Source organism: Palaemon carinicauda, chromosome 8 (genome assembly GCF_036898095.1).
Source record: "Palaemon carinicauda isolate YSFRI2023 chromosome 8, ASM3689809v2, whole genome shotgun sequence".
NCBI lineage: Eukaryota > Metazoa > Arthropoda > Malacostraca > Decapoda > Palaemonidae > Palaemon > Palaemon carinicauda.
In genome coordinates this window covers 133,462,317-133,487,128 of record NC_090732.1, presented here as the reverse complement: position 1 = coordinate 133,487,128, position 24,812 = coordinate 133,462,317, and the positions used below count along the sequence as shown (strand labels likewise).

At 41.9% G+C, this 24,812-nt stretch overlaps 1 protein-coding gene and 1 long non-coding RNA gene across 2 annotated transcripts in view; one reads left to right on the top strand and one right to left on the bottom strand.

Annotated features, from left to right (window-relative positions):
- The first annotated feature begins 1,666 nt into the window (after nt 1-1,666).
- Nucleotides 1,667-19,927, top strand: LOC137645948 (uncharacterized). Its single transcript, XM_068379018.1, has 3 exons — nt 1,667-1,855; nt 10,734-11,015; nt 16,194-19,927. Exons 1-3 carry the CDS (start codon nt 1,817-1,819, stop codon nt 16,335-16,337), a joined length of 465 nt encoding a protein of 154 aa, XP_068235119.1. The 5' UTR covers nt 1,667-1,816; the 3' UTR covers nt 16,338-19,927.
- LOC137645949 (uncharacterized) overlaps nt 10,873-24,812 on the bottom strand; it is a 200,837-nt gene continuing 186,897 nt past the window's right edge. Inside the window, exon 3 of the long non-coding RNA XR_011045367.1 lies at nt 10,873-11,007. This is a non-coding gene — a long non-coding RNA (uncharacterized lncRNA). The remainder of the gene's footprint in view (nt 11,008-24,812) is intronic.

Genomic DNA, 24,812 nt, shown 5'->3' with positions numbered 1-24,812 from the left:
CAGAGAACCCACTTGAATCTGGACAAATGCATGCTTACAAAGTTAGAGGGACTGGTACGACACTAGCCTTCAAGAAGAGACTGTCAGTGGTGCACGTACTGAAAGCTGGAGTCCGGAAATACCAGACAACCTTCACACAAGTCTTTTGATACATTCTCACTGTAACCTGTGGAGGCTGCTCAGCAGGTTGTGTAGCATACCTAGCTCCCTCGCAGGACAAGGAGCATGTTGTATAAGATAGGAATGAGAGGTATGAATGTCTTGCCCCGTAACCTTTTTTCTTTCTCCTCCTTTAGGGTACAGTGGTCACGCTGTTGTATTCTTCTCCTTTAGGGTACAGTGGTCTCGCTGTTGTAGTATTGGACTTGATACAGGTAAGACTCTATACCGAACAACTAATCTGTGCTGTATATAGATATACGTAGAAGAATTTCCCCTATCCTCTTTACAAGGGGGAGGATGGACAGAAAAGTTAACAAATTATTTTCCGTTAACAATAAAATTCAAATTTTATATCCTGGAGGGATATAAATTCCTTCGTGAAATTCTGTCTCCTTGACAAAAACCTAGCCTACCACCTTAGGTTGGTAGGAGGTGGGTTAGAGTCAACACTCTTGCACTTCAGGTCTAAGTGTCCCAACATCTCGGAATTTTAAACCGACCAGCTTGGTTACAATAACTTCCTCCCTCCCAAGGATCTCTGCTATTAAAGGATGAGGGCTTGTATTTGGATAGGAACAAATCTCAAATTCTAAAAGCAATTTTTTTTCCCAACTGTACAAACTCAAGTCCTTTAAATTACAATATCTACCTCATCCATACAACAAATCCTAAAAAGTCTAAGTGGCAACTCAGTGTATGGGTAGGTGCCAGGCCTTCATCACCACCCTCCAGTAACTATTACCAATACCTTGTTAAAAATTCTAGGACCCAAATTACAGCTTTGCTAAAATCATATTCCTATTAAAGGACTCAGGTTTGTGTAATTAGGAAAAATACAAATTATCTTGAATTTTTTTTATTTTTAAACTATACTGAAACTATTCCTGAGTAATCTATGTATCAAGGGTTGTTTGATAAACAGTTTATCAAACAAGACAAGGAGAGAATTATTCATTAGCCAAAAATATTTAGAGTTGTAACCATTTTTAAGAACTTCACCAGGTTGTGATATTTACTTGGTAGCATCCCCCCCCCAAAAAAAAAAAAAAATCCAGTGCATGAGTATCTATTCTAATTGTACAGTGTACTTAGAATCATGTAACGTTTTCCTAAATCTTGATATCATGTAGGCAACTGCAAATCATCATTAATGAAAATTGGATACAGTAATTGGATTTCGTCTTTTGGCATAAAATTAATGAGCTTTCAGAGAATCGTAATTTATATTCAAAATTACCTTTTTGAAATATCTTAAACAAAATATTCCACATGAAAATCAGTCATCTGTTAGAAATTCTAGTTGGAAATCAGCTAGACGATTGTTTGAAACCCACCTCAGATGAATCATTTAATCAACACCTGGCAGACTAGTTCAGCTGTATCTCCTTTTGTCAAGCCAATAAGTAATTTGATTCCTTATCAAGTCTTATACTTATTACCAACTTTGTATGTTTTGAATATGATCATTTTGTAATTTGTTTGAGACAATTTTCAGTACTACTATTCCTTATTTTGACAGGGTCTTCGGCAGTCACTCATACTTAGTCCAGATCAAAGACAACTTCAGGAGCAGCTAAGAAGAAAGCATGCTGAATTACAACAACAAATAATAAGACAGCAAGAAGAATTGCGGCAAGTTAATGAGCAGCTTATAATGGTTCAGTACGGAATGAGTTTACAACATATTTATAAGGTATGAGATTTTCTTAGCTTTAAATGTTATTTGATGTAATTAATATAGACAAGTTGTGTCTCATGATTTAGCAGACAGCTGATTTTTTTTTTTTTTCAAAGTAGAAGTTATCAAAGCTCCTGTATGAATAAACTGTTAGAATATTTAAAGACATGCCTCACATCATTACCCTTAAGATAAAATTTCCTTTATCTTACAGCTATTTGACTTCAATACACTGCACTATATAAAGATTTCCCCTTTTTTTCTATACCTGGTTCCAAATTCAAAATCATATTCTTAAAATGTAGGATGTTAATTCAGCAGTTCAACTACAGTATTTAAGAAGGAATGGTACGAAAATTGATAAGTAGTACAGTACTGTATTACATAAGCAGGATACATATAATTTAATACAGTATAAATTTATTGTGCATGGTTATCACTTGGCGAAAACAAATTCATTAAAATAAATACTGTAGACTATTTAAATACCTGCCCAACATTCATTGCTATACAAGCTTTAAAGTACAGCTTAAGATGACATTTTAAAAATTAAAAGGATTTGAAGTGGATTTGCATGACTATCACTCCCATATCTCAATAACTACTATGACCATGCAAAACCATTAGTGGCAGCCATTTGAGAATACCTCATTGTGGAGTACTACTTTACAGGCTCTTGATAGTAGTACGATTCTTTTGAATGTTTAAGTTGATATTCAATGTACTGTATGTCTTTTGAACTAAGATTTTATGTAGTTTGTAATAAGACTCTTATGTACTGGTCTAAGTTTTGCACACATTAGATAAGCATCATCTGTTCAGGCAAAGTTGTTTATTTCTTGATAGATTTGATGACTGTAGTGATCTTACAGATCAAATATCATTACTGTATATTATGGTAAATATAGGCACGTGAAAAAAAGAGCGATACTATACAAATATTCAAGTGTGATGCTATCCACTCATCAGATAGTAGCCTAGCTCAAGGGTGTATTTCGGGTAGTGTTACTACTCACTCAGTTTGCATAAATAATTTGACTTTGTTCCAACGCAAAACAAACCTACACTATTTAAAATGGGTATACTCTAGCACAAGCTGGAAATGGCTAATGAAGAATCTTTGATGTTCTTACTTCAATATGGCAACTTCCCTCTACCACTGCATATGGTGGACAGGGTCTGACTTGCACATGGCAAGTCATTCTGACTCTGGCTGTCATACTGTTTGGATGTGTGCTTTCATCTAGCCTATAAAGTTGTTTTGTGTTAATTGCTTTTTCTCTGCTTTTCAGCACGAGTGCAAAGCACGTGTCTATGATGTGTACGTGTCTTGGTGTTGATGGACACCGTTGTGGGACGTATGTGAGTTATGAGAATGTTGACTCTCACCCTTCGTGTCCTGCATGCAGGTGCCATCGCTGCTTGTCATTATCTCCTTGTGTTGTGTAGAGGGAATGGCCATCCTGTAAATGGGTTGATCCTATCGCTAGTTCTGTATCACCAGTGATTAAGCATGCTCCGACAGAAGCTCACTGTTCTGCGGTTGAGAAACGCCCTTTAGCACTTCTTTCCCCTACTGCGAGCCGTTTGGATTCCTACGACCGACTGTTTGTGTTTGAATATGGATCTCATAGCGATTTATCAGGCTACTGCCAGCGATCCTCACCAATTTATTATGTGAGTTACTTGCTGAAACATTAATCCTTTATGAATCGCCTGCTTTTAAGATCACCATCATTATCGATGAAACCTGTGCTCCCTCTCACTCCTGGAGGCCAATGTATTGTATTTATGTATGAACTTAAAAAGGAGTTATCCAAATAAGAATCACCAGGGCTAAATGATCCTTACAGGGAACAGCTTAGAGAAGAACCCAGCAGGGCTGAGTGCCAACAGCAAGAAAATAGCGACGGGTCGGTGCATCCACCTTCCTACAAGGTAAGAAAGTGATAGTGTCTTCCACCCTACTGGAAGCTCCATTCATAGATGGGTTGAATGCTCGGGACTGTATCACGTACTGCTAGGGAACTGAGTACACCATCTGGGGAATAGTGGCAACTGTGGCAGTGGCAGCAGGAAATGTTTTCTTGCCTTTAAAGGGTCTCCAAGGCTTCTTGCCTTTAGGTTGAGGTTATTTCCCAGGGGTAAATTTCCTCTTAGAGGACATACCCCATTTCTGCATAAGGCTGTTCTCTTGAGCCGGCCTGTCCATGACTTCTTTAACCACCTTTTGAGGAAACGAAGAGGAAATGTCAACTCCTTTCAGCTTGAAGGCAAGGCTTAAGGCTGAGCGAATGCCTTTCACCGCCAATACTGGAAGGGCTTTTCCTCCCAAAGGTATGTAAGAAATTCCGCTATTACTGGAATAGTGGCATCAAGTGGAGAGATTTTCCTTCCATGACACCAACCACAGAAGACTCCATTTTGCCTGGTAAACAAAGGCTGAGGACCTACACGAGTGTCAGGACCTACACAAGTGTCTGGACATTCGTTCCGCAACTTGTGAAAAACCTTTCTGAGAGAGGAGACACTGGATAGTCTCCATGCATGAAGTCGAAACGACTGCACGGTCTTTTGGGAGATGTTGGCGTGTGGTCATGGAGGGAGTTCTCTCGGTACATCTACTTGAAGTTGCAGGAGGACTGGGAACCACTCTGTGTGATGCCATAGCGGAGCTACAAGGGTCATCATTAGATCTTTGGACACACTTGTTTTGTTGGATAGTCTTCCCATCAGACAAAACGGGGGAAAGGCGTACACGTCGATGTTGTCCCACCGTTGTTGGAACGCATCTTGCCATAGAGCCTGAGAGTCCGAGACTTGAGAACTGTACAGCAGAAGCTTGCTGTTCAGAGATGTTGCGAACAGATCTACAGTCGGAAAACCCCATAAAGTCAGGACTTTGTTGGCTATCTGATGATTCAAAGGCCATTCGGAGCCTACTATCCGAGTGGCTCTGCTTAGATTGTCTGCGAGCACATTCCTCTTGCCGGGAATGAAGTAAGCTGATAGAGCCACCGAATGTTCTTCTCACCATCAGAGGATCTTTGCTGCAGGATAGCATAGAGGCTGCGACAAAGTACCGCCCTGTTTGTATATGTAAGCCACCACAGTAGTATTGTCACTCACCAACACCACTGAGTGACCTGCCAGCAACTGTTGGAACTGATGAAGAGCCAGGTAGGCTGCTCTCATCTCTAGAAGGTTTATATGCTGGTACCTTTCTGATTCTGACCAAAGTCTGGCGATCGTATGGTGCAGCAAGTGAGACCCACCACCCTTCTTTTGATGCATCTGTGAAGAGCATCAAATCCTGACCTCGTCAATGGTTTTCATCTACCATCCACCAACTCAAATCCGTCACCTGATCCTGAGTTATGGAATTTGGGTGTCCGGTGGGTCGGAGTGTTGGATCCACAAGGACTTCGGCTGCCACTGCAGGGATCTTATCCTGAGGTGGCCATTTGGAACAAGACAAATGAGAAAGGTTAGATGGTCTAAGACTCAACCAACGAGAGGCCGGAAGAACTTCTTTGCCGAGAAAGGGAGCAGCCACTTCCTTCAGCCTGTGTACTCTTTCGTCTGATTGGAAGACTTTCTATACGACGGTGTCTATGATCATTCCGAGGTATACCAGTCTCTGTGAGGGTTGCAGTGATGACTTCTCAGAATTTATTAGGACCCCCCAGATCCTGACAAAACTCGAGAAGCAGGTCTCGGTGGCGAAGAAGGATCATCTTTGAGTCTGCTAGGATCAGCCAGTCGGCCAGATATCTGAGAAGACAGATGCCGTTCCTGCGAGCCCAAGATGACATTAGGGCGAACAGTCGGGTAAAAACCTGAGGGGCTGTCGCGAGACCGAAGCATAGAACCTTGAACTGGTATGTCTTTCTCTCATGAATGAATCGTAGATACTTCCTTGAAGACGAATGTATTGGGATCCTTCAGTCTAGTGTGCACATCAAGTCCCTTAGATGTACCCGCTTGGATGATCGTGTCTGCTGTCTCCATTCTGAACTGAGTCTGTTGGATAAACTTATTCGGAGGGGAGAGATCGATGACTGGTCTCCAGCCTCCAGTAGTCTTTTCCACCAGAAAAATTCGACTGTAAAAGCCTGGAGACCTGTCTACTCCCTCTTAGAGAACACCCCTCAACAGCATGGTCTGGACTTGAGCCCTGAGGGCCAGCTCCTTTGCGGATCCCTTCGCATAGAACCCCAGATGCACTGGATCCCGAGTCACAGGAGGGAGAGATTGAATGAACGGGACTCGATACCCTAGATCAAATAAATCAACCGTCCAGGAATCTGCCCCTGTGAAGCTGCCACATCTGCCAGTGCCACTGTAGATATCTTACCCACAGGTGGTAGGTGATGAGGAATGCCATTCCTACTTGGAGGAGTCACCTCGGCCACCTCCCTTTCCCCCCTTTTTTCCTCTGAAGGACTTGGACCTTTTTTTGTCCCTTGGACTGAAAGGGCCACTTAGACACCTTAGAAGGTCCCGTGGACTTAAAAGTTGACTGGTTAGAGTAAGGTGCTTGCTGAGGCCGAGAAGACTGGGAAGATCTCCCATAGGACCGAGATGTCATGGCCCTATGGAGGAGAGAATCATTGGACGATCTTCTCCAATGCTCAGCAGCCTTCTTTATCTCCTCCGGAACAAAGAGACAAGAACCCTTGAAAGTGGAATTCCTCAGCCAAGAGACCTCCACTTTCGGCACCTGCTTATAGAACCGACCTATATTGGTATCCCTTATCTTGAGTATAGCATTCACCCAGAGGTTGACAACATGGTGCGACAGAAACTCAAGAGTCCGTGTACCTGACAACAGGAAGGACTTCAACTTCTTCCTGGCCAACTCCTTCCATAGATTGCTGGGACGAACCATGAAGCCTAGGATCCCAACCATAGATACAGCCACGAAGCAGCCTACATGCCATACTTCGCACCTCTCTATGTTTTGGAGCTCAACTCCCAAAAGTGAAGCCTTCAGAAAGGAGAGGGTTTGCTTGAGAACTCCCTTCGTTAAGGACTCTACCGAAGGGTCGAGGATCATGGTGGACTGTGGTTCCCTTTGATCTCGTAGTACTTCCTTTGTAACACAAAAGGAAGTGGCAGAGACTGAGAGGAGGAACCTGCCCTCAAGGAACTAGAAGTTTCAGCTATCTGGGGGATAGCTTTCCTCTAGGCAGCTGTTAGGCCTTTGGACTAGGGCAAAGCCACACTGGACCTGGAAGGCTTCTGGGTCATGAATATTTCAATGAGAACCATATCCTTCCCTTCCTAGATTGTGGAACCAGGAGTGGACAGCCTGTTAATGGCCTTCATACAGGCGAGGACCTGCCAAAAGGCATGTTCTGATTCCCTTCTCTCATGTTCGGATTGATAGTTTGGACTGGCTGTCTTTTGAGTCTAAGGGATTGTCCATCTCCAGGCTCACGTCCAGAGCCTGGGGTAGGTCAGGGTCCTCAACTGAAACCGTGATGGGCCCGCCACTGAGGACCGCGTTTGTGTCTCAGCCTCCCTAGCCGCGGCGTTCCTCCATGGTCTTAAGAGGGGAAACCTGCGAGGCCTTCCAGGACTTGGACGCAGCTTTGGCAGTAGGAGCTGAAGACTCCTCCTCTGAAAGAGGAACAGAAACCGGATGCTGATCCGGAGGCACTACCTCAATGTCTTGAGGGTTGAGGGGATGGATTGCGATCTCCCCGGGCGAGCCTATGTCCCTACTCGTCCTAGGGTGGATGATGTTGGCGTGAGGTGGAGTTACCCCTCTCATTCACCTCTTCTGCTTCTTAATAATGACTTCCTTTACCTTCACTGGCATGAAAAGTAAGTTTGCTTTCAACCCACGATCGGGGTGGAGGTGATATGCGAGCTTTGTCTGCCGTTGACCTCCTTCTTGGGTCTTGACTCCCAACTAACGAGCAGAATCACGAACTTCGCACGTCAACTGACGCAATTCACGAGCAGAAGGGCTTGCACTAGGAGCCACAGAGGAAGAGGAAGGTCTAGTGCCATTCTGCTGCCCAGAGAAGCACCTATGTCTGATGAAGTCGGCAGAGGAGGCCTCTGAGTAGGGATTGCTGTTGAAGGAGAACACCACAGCGGGACATATCTCCATGCGTCACGTAGGTGAGGGCTTAGCTAAAACTCCCCAGGCTGTGAAAGGCACTGAGGGTTTCACTGGATGCCTGTCTGAGGAGTGGTTAAGCTCATCATCAGGTTCAGTCTGAGGTCGTTTGGTTGAGGGGCTATGTGCTGATGGACTGCACATACGCCTGCCTCTACCTCTAGACCTGCCTCTACCTCTAGACGAGGAAAGTCTACACCTTGATCGCGAACGCATGGTTCGTGATCGTGATATTCGTGAACGCGAGCGTCTAGCTCTCGTGAGAGAATGGCGTTAACGCCGTGAGTGCCTATCTCGCAAACGTGAGTGTTGGCCTCACGAACAAGAATGCTGTTCTCGTGAACGATACCCTCGCAAGCGCAAACGCAGCCCTCGTGATCGTGAGTGTTGTCCTCGCGAGCGCGAGTGCTGTCCTCGTGATCTAGATCGTGACGATCTAGAATGCAAGCGTCTGGACCTAGGTCTAGACCTTGCTCGCGAAGAATGCAATCGTGAGACTCCTCCTCGTGAAGCGGAACACCTTCGGAGAGAGCGTTGAAACCTACGGTCTCGTGAGCATAAAGCTCTAGAGCGTGAGCGTCTTCTGGGCGAAGAAAGTTCTGATCGTGATGTCCTACGATCATTACAATCTTCTGAAGTTCCAGTAGGGCGAGGCGATGGCGATACTTGTCCCTTAGCGCTGCTGGTGGAAGGTACGCTGATCCTCGGAAGATCGTCACCTGCAACCGGAGGGTTCCTGTGGGAAGAAACAGAGGGTTGAGGGTTAAGGGACGACGAGGTCCCAGGATGGAGAGAGAGTTCGTCAGTAGGGGGTCATTGGAGAGGCAAAAGCGAACGATCATCTCGTCCACACGTGGAAGGGCCAGGGGAAGGCGACAGATGGACCTTGCTCAGTTCCAGAGTGTGAGATGTCGACGGCTCTGGAGAAGGTTCCCTTGTGGCACCACGCTGAAGAAGTCGCTGCAGCCCTCCTTCGAAAGGGGTTCCAATATCCCTAATGACGACCACACCTGAAACAAACCTGAAAAAGAGAAAGTCTTGCCAGTGGCTAGAAGAGAAGTTGCTCCTCTAAGGGAAGTAACAAAACCCCCAGTACCCTGGGGTTGCCAAGGAGATAAGCGATCTGCGTTCCTATTCGCACGTCCCTCGTGAGAGTGCACGTGAGAAGGAACTTTTGAGAGATTGGGGGTGAAATAAAAAGAAGAATACGCACCGCTCGCCGTTGAGGGGAGAACGATCACGCTTAGCCTTCTTCTTCTTGCGCCGTCCAAACTTCTTCCATTGGGAGATAGACCATTCTCTACACTCTGCTCAGGGCGAACCCTGCTCACAACGATGCCCTCGGCACGTAGGGCACAGAGATATGAAGGTCCCACACATGGCACCCTCTCACCCTGGACACGTTTGCATGGTGAAGGTTGCAGAAAAAGACACGTACACATGTAAAGAGAAAGCAAAAATCAAAAAGTCCAATGGCAGGAGTTGAGCGGACACGTCCGATCTCTACTGAGCCAAAAGAAAAAGTGACGTCTCTCACCGCTGTGAGAGTATATATACAGTAGAGGCAGCTGGGTACCCCCCATCCACTCCTTGCCTACCCGCTAAGCGATTAGGAAAGGTTACCACCTCGCAATGAAAGTCTAATGGCTACCTCCATCTGCCACTGAAAGAATACCCACGTAAATAACGCAAGTTTTGTTAGTATGGGAACAAATATTATTTCTGAGAAAATATTTGTCCTAATAGTGTATTTTCATTAGATGAATATCGATCTAATATCAAAGATGAAATAAAACTAGCAGAGTAAAATTTATGCTACATAGTACTCATAACAACCGATACAGACCCACAAAATAATTTGTATTGTTACTTAATATTTCAATAATGAAACTATATCCTACAGATTTTGTAGATTTGAAGAACAAAGCCCTCAGAAGAATATTGGGATTTAAATGGCAGGACAGGATTAGAAATAAAACTAAAAGAGAGATTAATCAAGTTCCATATGTGGATGAGATCATGGTGAAGGGTAAATGGAGATGGTTTGGGCATGCTCTTCGCACTCCCCAAGAGAGATTAATTCACCAAACTTTTAACTTGGCTCTACAAAGCACTAGAAGAGTTGAGAGACCCAGACCTACATGGCTGAGGACTATGAACCGTGAAGTGGGAGATGATGAATGGAGAAGTATTGATTTAAAAGTTCAAGATAAAGAAGACTTGAGAAATCTAACCGAGGCTCTTTGTATTAATAATCGTAGGAGGAGATGAGGATGATAATGAATCATTACCCTATTGGGAGGAAATCACTCTATTACCTGCTCGCTTTCCGACAGCAATATAATGTCTCAGACATATGATATGAACTCGACAGATATTAAAATTTTTCTTTTATTTTTTACTGAAAATGGATATTGTATATTATCGATAAAAAAATACTAACTTACCAAGATAAATCAGTTCATTTTTATACAAGAAAATAGATTATTTCTAATGAAATATTTGTCCTATTAGTGTATTATTTCCGACACACCTGTGACATTATCAGTGAAAAAAGTGGTCGTAAAGTCGAACAGTCGTAAGTTGCATAGATCATAAGTCTGACTACCTGTAGTGTATTCTATCCCTAACTTATGTAATATTTCTTCAAGGACAAATGTATAGTATTATGTACTTTCTATCGGTGTAAGTATTTAGCACTAACTGGTATTACAAATAGCTGATAATAACAGTATGATAAACAATGCTTTCTCATTTCAGGGTGGTGTGCAATATTCTACAACTACAACGGGAAGTAATAGTAGTTTTCAAAATACTGTGGCAGTTGGGTCAGGAGCTGGAGGAGTACTGGGTGTTCCTACAGCTGCAAATATACCTGTTACTGCAACCATCCATTCAGGAGCTGGAGGGGCTGTAGCCCTTGGTGCAGGTACTTTGGCTGGGACCATGGCAACTCCTTCATTTGTGCAACCTTTAACCATAACAACACCTTCCTCGCTTCAGTCATCGACACTTACCGTTTCCACTCTTAGTCCTGCACAGGTAAGTTTCATTATATAAAAAAAAATTTATTTATGATTTAGTTTTCAGAATAAAAGTGATTGTGTACATAAAACGGATTTTGAGCGAAGCGAAAAATCTATTTTTGGGTGAGATATCCATGTCGTCCTGATAGAAGGTTCCAATAGGTAGCTTTCTAAGGGATATTTGGCTACAGTGATATTCCTAGAGAATTAACCTTTAGGTCTCCAGAATTCTAACTCCTGGCGCGAATATCCTTAAAATTTCTCTTAAGGATATCGCATAATATCAGGGGACGTATACAGTATCTTGATACGACACAAAAATCTTCACCCCGAATAGCGTTTTTGCTTCGAGGGGGAAAAGTGGCTAAAATAGAAGGGGAGCCGTTATCAAGGTACCCTTCCTCCCGTACTACTATTGAGTATCTAGATGGCACTTATTCCTTGTAGCATTGTTTATGATTAGTAGTAATGACGTATAATGGTAACGTCATATGTCTCAATGGTCAGGGTGACCATAGGAAAATTTGTCCCAAGGTTGAGACACCAAAAAAATCTGCAGATACAGTACTTTTTAGTAATTCTCTGGTAAACTTCCATCAGGACGACATGGCTATCTCACCCAAAAATAGATTTTTCGTTTTGCTCAAAATCCGTTTTTTTTGGGCTCAAGCCATGTCGTCCTGATGGAAGTTTACCAGAGAATTACTAGAAAGTACTGTATCTGTGGATTTTTATTGGTGCCTCAACCTTGGGACAAATTTTCCTATGGTCACCCTGACCATTGAGACATGATGTTACCGTTATACGTCATTACTACTGATCATAAACAATGTTAGTGCTTCCTGGCCCCTGCAGGGAAGAGTCATACTAGACAGTAGGAAAGGGGTCTCAAGGTTTACATATAATGTATAAATGAACATAGCATCAACCATATATACAAGTCTCTCCCGATTTGTCTAGTGTTGGAATATAACATCAACTAGATATACGAGAGTCTCACAGTTTGTATATTTGTGCTGGAACAAAGTATCAGATAGGTATACTAGAATCTCACTGTTTGTATAACGTGGTATCAGGACAACTGCCCCCTGACAACTGGCAGGTCTATCGAGACTGTGAACGCCCCTTTTGGTAACAGGGTCCTTATGTGTTGAAGGGTTAACATCCTGAACGTGTTGTTCTCGATGAACTTGTTGAGTGGTGACAAGTCCAGAATGACTCTGAATTTGTCTGAGTCGTCCTTGGGAACACAAAATAGCCTTCCCTGGAATTTGATGGACTTTGCCCTCCTTATTACCCATTTTCTCAATAGTTCTAGGGTATATTCTTCCAGTAAGGGGGTGGAATGCTGGAAGAATTGAGGGAATGATGGTGAAGCCTCGCTCCAGCTCCATCCAAGTCCGTTCTTGATTAGGCTGTGGGTCTAAGGATCGAAGGTCCAACGATCCTGAAATTGTTGGAGCCTCCCTCCTACCTGAAGCATCTCATTGCTTCTGTTTTCCGGAGGACTTTCCTCCCTGACCGCTTCCTGTCCTACCCACCTTGCTTCGTGAGGGGTGTTTTGAGGAGCCCCGTCAAGAGCCTCTACCTTTGGGATGAAAGGTAGTGGTCTGCCTCTCAAACGCAAGGTTAAATGCTGGTGACTAGGCATCCAGCTGTTGAGGTACCATCTGGTAAGTGGTTTGAGGCTGGGCAACCACTTGGGGCACTGCAGTCATGGTTACTGTGGGATGTTGTTGTTTGGCAGGCCGAGAGGGTAATCTGGGTCTCTTAGTCTTCTTCTTAGGCTGGGGACCCTCATCTGGAGAAGACATCCTCTTAGATGACATGCCCCACTTTTAGAGAAGGTTTCTATTCTCCGTGGCAGTCTTGTCAACTACCTCCTTGACCGCTTCACTTGGGAAGAGGTCCTTACCCCAGATATTGGAAGCTATCAGCTTCCTGGGTTCGTGCTTTACAGCACCTGAAGCAAACACAAACTCCCTACATGCCCTTCTGGCTTTAATAAAGCCGTACAGGTCCTTAACCAAGGTAGCCATGTGCATCTTGGCCATGACCATGTTCATATCCGGGGTGCTCTTTTGGCCTGCAGTCATCTCTAAACAGTTCTGTAGGGATAGAGATGCCGCTAGTCTTTACTTCGTTTCTTGCTCCCTACGCAAGAGAAAGTCAGACAGCTTTGGGAGATTTTCGTTGAACTGACGTCCAGCGATATCTGCCTCCAACTTCCCAACAGAGAAGGTAAGGTGGACTTCCTTCCACTCCTTATCCTCCATGGGCAGGGCTAACGACAAAGGTCTACACTCGTCAAGTGTAGGGCAAGGTTTGCCTGCCTCTATTGCCTTAACAATAGCTTTAAGAGCCTTCGATGTAAATGGGAAGGCTAGCGAAGCTGGAGCAAGAAAGGTAAGATGTTCAATGATGATTGTAGACATGCTTATTTGGAGAAGCAGGAGGCCTATCATCTTTAAAAGGGTAACAGATCAGATTTGACCTGGAATAACTATACTCAGCTTAGAGCTTTTGCTCAAAGTTCATGCTTCAACTGAAAAAGAATACAATTTAACCATAAAAGAAACCCTTTTTGGTACAACCCAGGAGCAGAAGTGGACGACTACCCTTAAATGTGCACTTTTTGGTGTAAATGCAACAATTCCTCATTTACTTAAACCAGATGGCTCTGTCACTCACTGTCCAAAGGTAACGGCAACCCTTTTGGCAGATGTGTTTGTCAGCAAGCAGAGAAATGAGAAACTCTTACTCCTGCTTTTCCGAGGCTAAACTAACTAGTTTAACTTTTTGATCTCGTGAAATTAAAGCTCTACTGATGGACCTTGATGCTTATGGAGGTGTAGACCCAAATGGTACTTTTCCTTTTGTTTTTTATAAAGACTACAGAATTCTTAGCTCCAAAGTTATCTGTTATTTTGCGCAAGTTAGCAAGAAGAGGAGCTTTTAGTACTTGGAGAATTGGTAATGTTACTCCACTATGTAAATGTGTTTGTGGTAGGTCAAATCCAACTGATTACCACCCAATTTCCATAACTCCCATATTATCTGAAGTTTTTTTAATGCCTTTTGACAAAACACCTTAATAGGTTTACTGAAGGTAATCTTCTGTTCCCTAGTTTCCAATTTGGTTTTTGAAAGCCCTTGGAGCATGTGATGCCCTTCTTACAATCTCCAATGCTGTACAGAAATCCCTTGATTGTGGTCTGGAAGTTTGTATGATTGGCCTTAATTTTAGTTCTGCCTTTGACCATGTTAATCATGAGCCCTTTGTTTTAAAACTCAAACAGTTGGGAGTGGGTGGATCGTTTTTTAGCATCATTATTGAATTTTCAAGTACAGTAATAGATCTCAATGAGTTGTTGTTGATGGGCACCATAGCGAGAATAGAAATGTGAAATCTGGTGTTCCTCAGGGTAGTGTTCTTGGCCCATTACTTATCATATTATATACACATGACATGTAGTTTGGTCTAGAAAACAAGCATGTTGCATATGCAGATGATGCTACTCTCTTTGGATCAATTCCCTCTCCTGAATGTAGATCTGGGTTTGCTCAACCCCTTAATAGAGATCTTGCTAAAATTAGTGCATAGTGCAAATAATGGGGTATGCAGTTGAATCCTAACAAAACCCAAAGTATAATTGTTAGTAGGTCAAGGACCGTGGCTCCTCAATATCCGGATCTCAGCATTTATAATGTGTCTTTAAATCTGTATCCAAATTTTAGGTGTGATTCTCGACAGCAAATTTACTTTTGAGAAACACATTAGGTCTGTGTCTTCTTCAATTGCACAAAAAAATTGGCTTATTGAGAAAGTCTTTTAAGATTTTTGGTGATCAATCTATTCTGAAGAAGTGTTTTAACTATTTCATTTTACCTTGTTTCAAGTATTGTTCTCCTGTGTGGTCTTCAGCTGCCGATTCTCATCTTAATTTGTTGGACAGGAACTTACGGTCTATTAACCCTTTTACCCCCAGGCTTTTTGGAAATTTCCAACCCTTAACCCCCAAGGGGTTACTTTTTTCCCAGCACATTTTGGTGTATATTTCTTTTAAATTGCTCTAACAGCCTTAATTTTTGTCATAGAGAGGTCAGGTTGGTCTCATTCTCTTGGAAAATGTCTGAATTTTCTCAAAAAATTATCAAAAATATGAAAAAAATAATTCTTATAGCATTTTTTTGCAAGGACGTACCGGTACGTCTATGGGGGTAAAGGGATGGCTTTTGTGAAACGTACCAGTACGTCCTTTGGGGGTAAAAGGGTTAAATTTCTTATTCCTGATCTAGATATTAATCTCTGGCACTGTCATTCAATTAGTTCATGACACATGTTGCATAAGATTTTTTATAATCCTGACCTCCTTTACATTCAGATCTTCCCGGACAGTTCCATCCTGTTCATAATACAAGATATGCAGTTAATTTTAATAATCAGTTATTCTCCATCATGAAGCTCAATACTACACAGCACTTGAGAAGTTTTATTCAAGCTGTGACCAAGTTGTGGAATGATCTTCCTAATCGGGTAGTTGAATCAGTATAACTCCAAAAGTTCAAAGTCGCTGCAAATATTTTTATGTTGAACAGGCTTATATAAGTCCTTTTATAGTTTACGTTATCAAATAACTGTTCTAATGTTATGAAGGTTTTTAAAATATTTTATTTTAATTTTTCATTACCTATATCGTTTATTTATTTCCTTGTTTCCTTTCCTCACTGGGCTATATTTCAATGTTGGAGCCATTGGGCTTATAGCATCTTGCTTTTCCAACTAGGGTTGTAGCTTAGCTAGTAATAATAATAATAATACAGTAATAATAATTAATAATAATAATTATAATAAATATTTTTGTGAAGGTAGAAAAAAAATTCCAACAGTGAATTATGGAAAAAATGTAGCTACAGTATTTGAAGGGCACAACAAAACTTGTCAAATAAACAAAGTAAATAAAGCAGAAGCCTTCAGCAGATGGTGTTGGCTCTAGCTATGCCTTTATGCCATTTAATTCAAGACCTGTTATTTTGATGTTGACCACTGTAATAGTTATTAATGTTGTGAAAAGAAGTCTTATCCATAAGTATACTGTACATATGATATTTTTGAAAATCAAGTTTCCTTTCAATAAAAATGATTTAGCTATCAATTTAACCAGTTGGTTTCAATTTCCTGTTTACTTTCCAGGTGAGCATACAAGGTGTAGGCACTCAAGGGATGACTACACTACCTTATCAGTTGTCCCACCATCAAGCCCAGATGTTATTTGCTCAACCTGGAAGTAGCCCCCAGGCTCACCTCAACTCACCTCACCATCAGCCGAAGAAGTGAAAATTTTTATCCTCAGCATTAGCTGTTGTGATCCCACTACCACAATGGCCATTACCACCACTCTCCGTCCTTCCTCATCACCAACCACCACTCATCATGATATCTCTAAGAGACAAATTACCACATTTACAGCTATTTACTAACCATTATTTGGCATTCCTAAAATTGTGTCTTACCAAGTGATTCCATCACTGCCCTGTTGTTAGCCAGCTAACCAAAAGAACCAATCATTGAGCTTAGGAGTACCTCCATATCTGCTACTGCCATCATTAACAATTATAAATTGTCTATTTTGTATTATAAAGAACATTATTGTTGTTGATTTTCCATACATTTGTAGAATTTATAAAAATCTTTAAGGGCTAACCTAAATTAAAACTTTACTTCAACATACTAGTAGTACATGCAGCTATAGTAAGAAACAGTAAAATTATCTCATCACATATTTTATTATAAAAATGATTTCCAATGCCTGAATTTGATCTTTGAATCCTAATTATAAGTTGGTTTTTATATTTGAAGCTATGAAAAACTTTGTCAAGATTTTAATAATGATGTAAGTTTTTGCTTAGGGGACTTAAAATCATGTTTTGAGATTAAGATGATCCAAGTACAGAATAGATTTTATATATATTTTTCTTTTTTGGCTAATGTGCAATAATTCACCTTCAAAGTTTAAATGGTGGATAGCATAGATTCTAGCCCACAAGTTTGAATTTAGGTGGCAACAGGGTATGGTATGAAGGTTCAAAAGTAATTTATATTTTTAATATAATCTTGGTAATTCTTTAACTTTCTTGAAAGCTATTTTCTGTAGTTTACAGATATCTTAAGAAAATAAATAGAATTTCAGAGGAAATAGCTTGAATAATTTTTTTAATGTGTATGTCATTTGAGGGATTTATAGCTCATGAACTGAATTTCTATTAATATTTATATTATTTGAATTCATTCACCAAGCATTTTTCATCATAAAATATGAAAAAAAAAAATAATTAAAATTACAAAACTACAAGGCTGTGGAATAATTTCTAAGGATTTTGGAAAGTTGATTAAAGTTCCCTTTTCCTCATTTTTAATCTTTCCTCACATTAGTGTGTAATAATAAAAAGAAATAAATGTCTTTCAACATGTTTTTGAGCCCTGAAAATAACCTGGCTAGCAGGTATGGTTTCCCTGAACACTACCTACCTTGGGAGGGCTAAATACTGTATAGTGTTCAATACCATGTGATGCATTTATGAGTAAATGCCTATGTAGTAATTACACATATCTTAAACACCTCAAGTTCTCAAAACAACCTTTATGCAGTAAAAACTAGGATAGCTCAGTTGATACTTTTGGCAAATTATTTAGAAGGAAGGGATTTGACAGGTTGCTGCAGTCTGAGATAATACAAGTAGATATACAGTAGAATTGTACCAGTGTGTGTGACAGTATTTGTAATGCAGTATGGGGGAAGGACTTTATTTTGTTCATTTGCTCTTTATTGGTTTATAGAAATGTGATATATTGAGCTGGTATTAACATCAGGGAAGTAATTAAACATAACATGTGAAAGCTGTTCCTCGAGGGAAAGTCAAGTCTACAGGATTTCTTCACGAAGAGAAAATAACCAGTGAGTGGCACCGAAAAAGATGATCAAGCTGAAAAATAGACTTCTTCTGAAGAGACATTCAGTTTGCAACCAAACAGAAACTAGTTTTGTCAAAAGTGAAATACAATCAACAGTGATGTGGTGAAGTCCAGGGTGAAAATACAGTAAGGAAAGTGTGTGCGTATTGGATTTAGGATTATCACTTCTGAAACTCCCTTGTGCCACATTACTTGCTCAGTTTTATAATCACAATCAAAACCTTCAAGACTTAGCCAAATAATAATGCAAAATCTTAAAAGTGCTGAGCTTAGTTATTAATAATGTAATTATTATACATCATAAATTACTAGCATATTGTAAATAAAATCTAAAGTATGTACAAGTGTAAAAATGATTATATAGATAAATATATAAATATATATATATATATATTTTTGTCATGCCTTCTGAGGTATTGTTTTAAGATGTGATAGATGTATTAAAGCCGTTCTGTGTGTTTTTGTGTCATGACTATTGCAAAGGCTGAAGGTTCATGAACATAGCATCTATGTTTTGATGACCAGATCCTTTCACCAGGGTAACACCAACACACAATAAAGAATTAAAAGATTATTTATTATGTTAGGACACATTTTATCTACTTTGTGATGGGAAGTCACAACTAAGAAATACAAACATATTCAAACCCTCTGATCACTTTTATTTAGATATTAGCAGCAACCTGTCTTTAAAGCAGCTAATTATTCTGTGAATTTGTTTGCTGTATGAATATTAATTATTTTAGTGCCAAAGCTTTACACAATGCTCAGGCTTGCATCATATCTTCCACAAGATCTCTCACCTATTCATACCCTACTCATCATGCTAGGGCCTTAGTTATTACAGTGTATTACCTTTAATAAGCTAGTCCTATGTTTTTTTATTTTGTTAATTGTGTGTGAGATTTAATATACTGTCAAAAGATGTGATTTAGAATGTATTTCATCAACTAATCCTGAAACATTGTGTTCTAGAGCTTCAATCAGAAACACAGGTGGCTGTTAATACTGTTTAGAATCATACTAGTTATTCTGACCAATGAATTGTATGATGCATGGAAGTAAACAAAAAGACAGTTATGACCAAAGCCATTTCTTTATTCCACAGACAAGTGCAGCCTTTCCTGAAATGTCTTTCAATATAAATACAGGATATTTATCTTTATTTTTCAGTGCACTGTCTCAAATCTGTACTACACTGCTTTTAATCTTTTGAAACTTTTATCAGATTTCCATTGTTGTCCAACAACAGTAACGAACTTTGCTCTGAAAAAATGAACACTGCATTCTAAGAATGACTTTATTTTGTCTTACATTATCAAAGCCATATGGATTCCATGCTTCCTTAATGCTTTTCATATGATCAGTTTCACATGTTACATATTCTCAGAGGAAAGAATTCAATCCAAAAGTCAAGAAATTTGAATTAGTTGTATATCTGAATATTTGAGGATAGTTATATTCTTTAGAATTTTTATACTTATTGTGATATTTGTTAAATTATTGACTTATTTTTATTTGTTTTAATGAATTGTTTTTTTATGGTACCCTGTTATTTATGATCAAATATTTTTTTTTTTTCAAAAATGTGTAATTTTGGATTTAATGAAGAAATTAAACAATTTAGAGCTAAAATGTTATTTGTTAACATGCATGTTTATCTATATGAGATAAGAGGGTAAAATGGTCTGTTCAAAGTTGTGACTTACAATAACAAATTTTTTGAAATAAATTAATATTTGTTATAGACTGTATTTGACATTATCAGATCAAACATTGTATAATGTTTTTTATCATAATTGGTACAAATGTGTTTGGTGATTGGCTAGAAGCAAGTTAAGGGTCTTTTACAATCTGACCAAGGCGTGTTATCCATTTCAGTATTCATCTCATTGGTAACACTGTGGCATAGTGTATTCCCAATATCATGTACTTCATTAAAAAGATGAACATTAACATCCAAAAGATTTTTCAATGAAGTTTTTTTATTCATAAATTTCCTACAGCAAACTGAAAAAATTGCATCTAAATAATGAATGCGCATCTATGGATAAATTCTTCATGTTCTTATTTGTAAGAATAATGTCATTGCTAAACAGGCAAGTTAGTATTCAATATGATATAAGGCTTACTCAGTGAACATGTTATAGTACTGTACTCTGGAATATATTTTTATTAGCAAAATGAAGTGGGTTGTTATTGCTTTGTTACAAACAGCATAAATCAAACAAGTCAAGAAAAATGTTATTTTCATTAGTAAAATAAATTTTTGAATATACTTACCCGATGATCATGTAGCTGTCAACTCTGTTGCCCGACAGAAATCTACGGTCGGGATACGCCAGCGATCGCTATACAGGTGGGGGTGTACACAACAGCGCCATCTGTGGTCAGGTACTCCAGTACTTCTTGTCAACACCACCTCAATTTTTTCCTCGGTCCACTGGTTCTCTATGGGGAGGAAGGGTGGGTCAATTAAATCATGATCATCGGGTAAGTATATTCAAAAATTTATTTTACTAATGAAAATAACATTTTTCAATATTAATCTTACCCGATGATCATGTAGCTGATTCACACCCAGGGTGGTGGGTGGAGACCAGCATACATGTTAACAAAGAAGCTAAGTATCCCGTATTTTATTTTATTAGTTATTCAAAAATAACATAAAATAAATAAGTACCTGGTAAGGAAGACGACTTGAACCATTACTCTGCCTTTATTAAGTACGTCTTCCTTACTGAGCGTAGCGGTCCTCTTAGGATGCTGAACGACTCTTAGGTGCTGAAGTATAAAGGGCTGCAACCCATACTAAAGGACCTCATCACAACCTTTAACCTCGGCGCTTCTCAAGAAAGAATTGACCACCCGCCAAATCAACAAGGATGTGGAAGGCTTCTTAGCCGACCGTACAACCCATAAAAAGTATTCAAGAGAAAGGTTAAAAAGGTTATGGGATTATGGGAATGTAGTGGCTGAGCCCCCGCCTACTACTGCATTCGTTGCTACGAATGGTCCCAGGGTGTAGCAGTTCTCGTAAAGAGACTGGACATCTTTGAGATAGAATGATGCGAACACTGACTTGCTTCTCCAATAGGTTGCATCCATAACACTCTGCAGAGAACGGTTCTGTTTGAAGGCCACTGAAGTAGCCACAGCTCTCACTTCATGTGTCCTTACCTTCAGCAAAGCAAGGTCTTCTTCCTTCAGATGAGAATGTGCTTCCCTAATCAGAAGCCTGAATTAGTAAGAAACTGAGTTCTTAGACCTTGGAAGAGAAGGCTTCTTGATAGCACACCATAAGGCTTCTGATTGTCCTCGTAAAGGTTATGACCTTTTTACATAGTACCTAAGAGCTCTAACTGGGCAAAGTACTCTCTCCAGTTCGTTCCCCACCAAGTTGGACAGGCTTGGGATCTCGAACGACTTAGGCCAAGGACGTGAAGGAAGCTCGTTTTAGCAAAAAACCGAGCTGCAAGGAACATGTAGCCGTTTCAGATGTGAAAACTATGTTCCTGCTGAAGGCGTGGATCTCACTTACTCTTTTAGCTGTTGTCAAGCACACGAGGAAAAGAGTTTTTAATGTGAGGTCCTTAAAAGAGGCTGATTGGAGAGGTTCAAATCTTGATGACATAAGGAACCTTAGGACCACGTCTAGATTCCAGCCTGGAGTGGACAACCGACGTTCCTTTGAGGTCTCAAAAGACCTAAGGAGGTCCTGTAGATCTTTGTTGGTGGAAAGATCCAAGCCTCTGTGGCGGAAAACCGCTGCCAACATACTTCTGTAACCCTTGATCGTAGGAGCTGAAAGGGATCTTACGTTCCTTAGATGTAACAGGAAGTCAGCAATCTGGGTTACAGTGGTACTGGTTGAGGAAACTGCATTGGCCTTGTACCAGCTTCGGAAGACTTCCCCTTTAGACTGATAGACTCTGAGAGTGGATGTCCTCCTTGCTCTGGCAATCGCTCTGGCTGCCTCCTTCGAAAAGCCCCTAGCTCTTGAGAGTCTTTCGAAAGTCTGAAGGCAGTCAGACGAAGAGCGTGGAGGTTTGGGTGTACCTTCTTTACGTGAGGTTGACGTAGAAGGTCCACTCCTAGAGGAAGAGTCCTGGGAATGTCGACCAGCCATTGCAGTACCTCTATGAACCATTCTCTCGCGGGCCAGAGCGGAGCCAACCAACGTCAGCCGTGTCCCTTTGCGAGAGGCGAACTTCTGAAGTACCATGTTGACAATCTTGAACGGCGGGAATGCATACAGGTCGAGATGGGACCAATCCAGCAGAAAAGCATCCACGTGAACTGCTGCTGGGTCTGGAATCGGAGAACAATACAACGGGAGCCTCTAGGTTATCGAGGTAGCGAACAGATCTATGGTTGGCTGACCCCACAGGGCCCAAAGTCTGCTGCAAACATTCTTGTGAAGGGTCCACTCTGTGGGGATGACCTGACCCTTCCGGCTGAGGCGATCTGCCATGACATTCATATCGCCCTGAATGAACCTCGTTACCAGCGTGAGCTTTCGATCTTTTGATCAGATGAGGAGGTCCCTTGCGATTTAGAACAACTTCCACGAAAGAGTCCCTCCCTGCTTGGAGATGTAAGCCAAGGCTGTGGTGTTGTCAGAGTCCACCTCCACCACCTTGTTAAGCTGGAGGGACTTGAAGTTTATCAAGGCCAGATGAACCGCCAACAGCTCCTTGCAATTGATGTGAAGTGTCCTTTGCTCCTGATTCCATGTTCCCGAGCATTCCTGTCCGTCCAAAGTCGCACCCCAGCCCGTGTCTGATGCGTCCGAGAAGAGACGGCGGTCGGGTTTCTGAACAGCCAAAGGTAGACTTCCTTGAGAAGAAAGCTGTTCTTTCACCACGTGAGAGTAGACCTCCTCTCTTCGGAAACAGGAACTGAGACCGTCTCTAGCGTCATGTCCTTTATCCAGTGAGCAGCTAGATGATACTGAAGGGGGCGGAGGTGGAGTCTCCCTAACTCGATGAACAGGGCCAGCGATGAAAGTGTCCCTGTTAGACTCATCCACTACCTGACTGAGCATCGGTTCCTTCTCAGCATGCTCTGGATGCATTCTAGGGCTTGGTAGATCCTTGGGGCCGACGGAAAAGCCCGAAAAGCTCGACTCTGAAGCTCCATACCCAGGTAGACAATGGTCTGGGATGGGACGAGCTGGGACTCCTCAAAATTGACCAGGAGGCCCAGTTCCTTGGTCAGATCCATAGTCCATCTGAGAATCTCCAGACAGCGACGACTTGTGGGAGCTCTTAAAAGCCAGTCGTCTGACGGAGCCGGACACAAGATCATGGTACTGCTGCACAGTCTGTGAACTGTCAACCATGGGGAAGCGAGGAAGTACAGCGACAACCCGAAACTGTCTAGACTGTCTGGGTCGTACAGACAACTCCTTATCGGGTTGCTGAGGTTGCCGCACTGCGTCACAACAAGTCACTTCTGCTGGTTGTTGAACGTCTTCCCAGTGACACACTGACTCCGTAAACAAAAAATCCTCTAACAAGGACTAAGCTTGGACTGCATGTCTTGCAACAAAGCTCAAGGTCTATGGGAGCAGGTGTGGCAACAGACGGGGTTAGCGACTGAAGCGGAACCATTACCCTCCCTGGAAGCATGTTATGCTTAAATAAAAGTCCATAGGAGGCTAAGCAGCTTAAGGCTCCTCTCCAAATGACAGAGTCCTCAAGGGAATATCAGAAGGAGGGAGAATAGCACTTTCTCATCTACAGGAACCATATCCGAGAAAAGCTAAGTTCTCTCAGTGAGGGTTTCACTGGTGCAAAAGCAGCAGACCAGAAGGCAACGTTATGAAACTGCTTGACAGTCTTGTGAGTTGGCAACAACCAAAGATGTGTGACTGAGGAGCATGCGGTAAGGTATGCAGAGCATGCTGTAAGGTATGCACATGCTGTAAGGTATGCAGAGCATGCTGTAAGGTATGCAGAGCATGCTGTATGTAGAGCATGCTGTAAGGTATGCAGAGCATGTTGCATGGCATGCGGCTTATGCTGCATGGGATGAGGCTCATGCTGCATGGGATGAGGCTCATGCTGCATGGGATGAGGCTCATGCTGCATGGGATGAGGCTCATGCTGCAAGGGATGAGGCTCATGCCGCATGGGTTGAGGAGGATGCCGCATAGTATGAGGCTCCTGCCTCATGGGTTGAGGAGGTTGCCGCATAGCATGAGGCTCCTGCCTCATGGTTTGAGGAGGATGCCGCATAGCATGAGGCTCCTCATAGCATGAGGCTCCTCATAGCATGAGGCTCCTCATAGCATGAGGCTCCTGCCTCATGGTTTGAGGAGGATGCCGCATAGCATGAGGCTCCTGCCTCATGGGTTGAGGAGGATGCCGCATAGCATGAGGCTCCTGCCTCATGGGTAGAGGAGGTTGCCGCATAGCATGAGGCTCCTGCCGCATAGCATGAGGCTCCTGCCTCATGGGTTGAGGAGGATGCCGCATAGCATGAGGCTCCTCATAGCATGAGGCTCCTGCCTCATGGGTTGAGGAGGATGCCGCATAGCATGAGGCTCCTGCCTCATGGTTTGAGGAGGATGCCGCATAGCATGAGGCTCCTGCCTCATGGGTAGAGGAGGTTGCCGCATAGCATGAGGCTCCTGCCTCATGGGTTGAGGAGGATGCCGCATAGCATGAGGCTCCTCATAGCATGAGGCTCCTCATAGCATGAGGCTCCTCATAGCATGAGGCTCCTGCCTCATGGGTAGAGGAGGTTGCCGCATAGCATGAGGCTCCTGCCTCATGGGTTGAGGAGGTTGCCTCATAGTGCTGGAACCCGGCAACTCCCGATGCGGCAACTCAC

Excerpts from the sequence above, each read along its gene's own strand:
- LOC137645948 (XM_068379018.1), top strand. The coding sequence starts at position 1,817 with ATGGTTCAGTACGGAATGAGTTTACAACATATTTATAAG. Across the intron at positions 1,856-10,733 it reads GTTTACAACATATTTATAAG|GGTGGTGTGCAATATTCTAC; the intron begins GTATGAGATTTT and ends TTCTCATTTCAG. Across the intron at positions 11,016-16,193 it reads CCACTCTTAGTCCTGCACAG|GTGAGCATACAAGGTGTAGG; the intron begins GTAAGTTTCATT and ends TTTACTTTCCAG.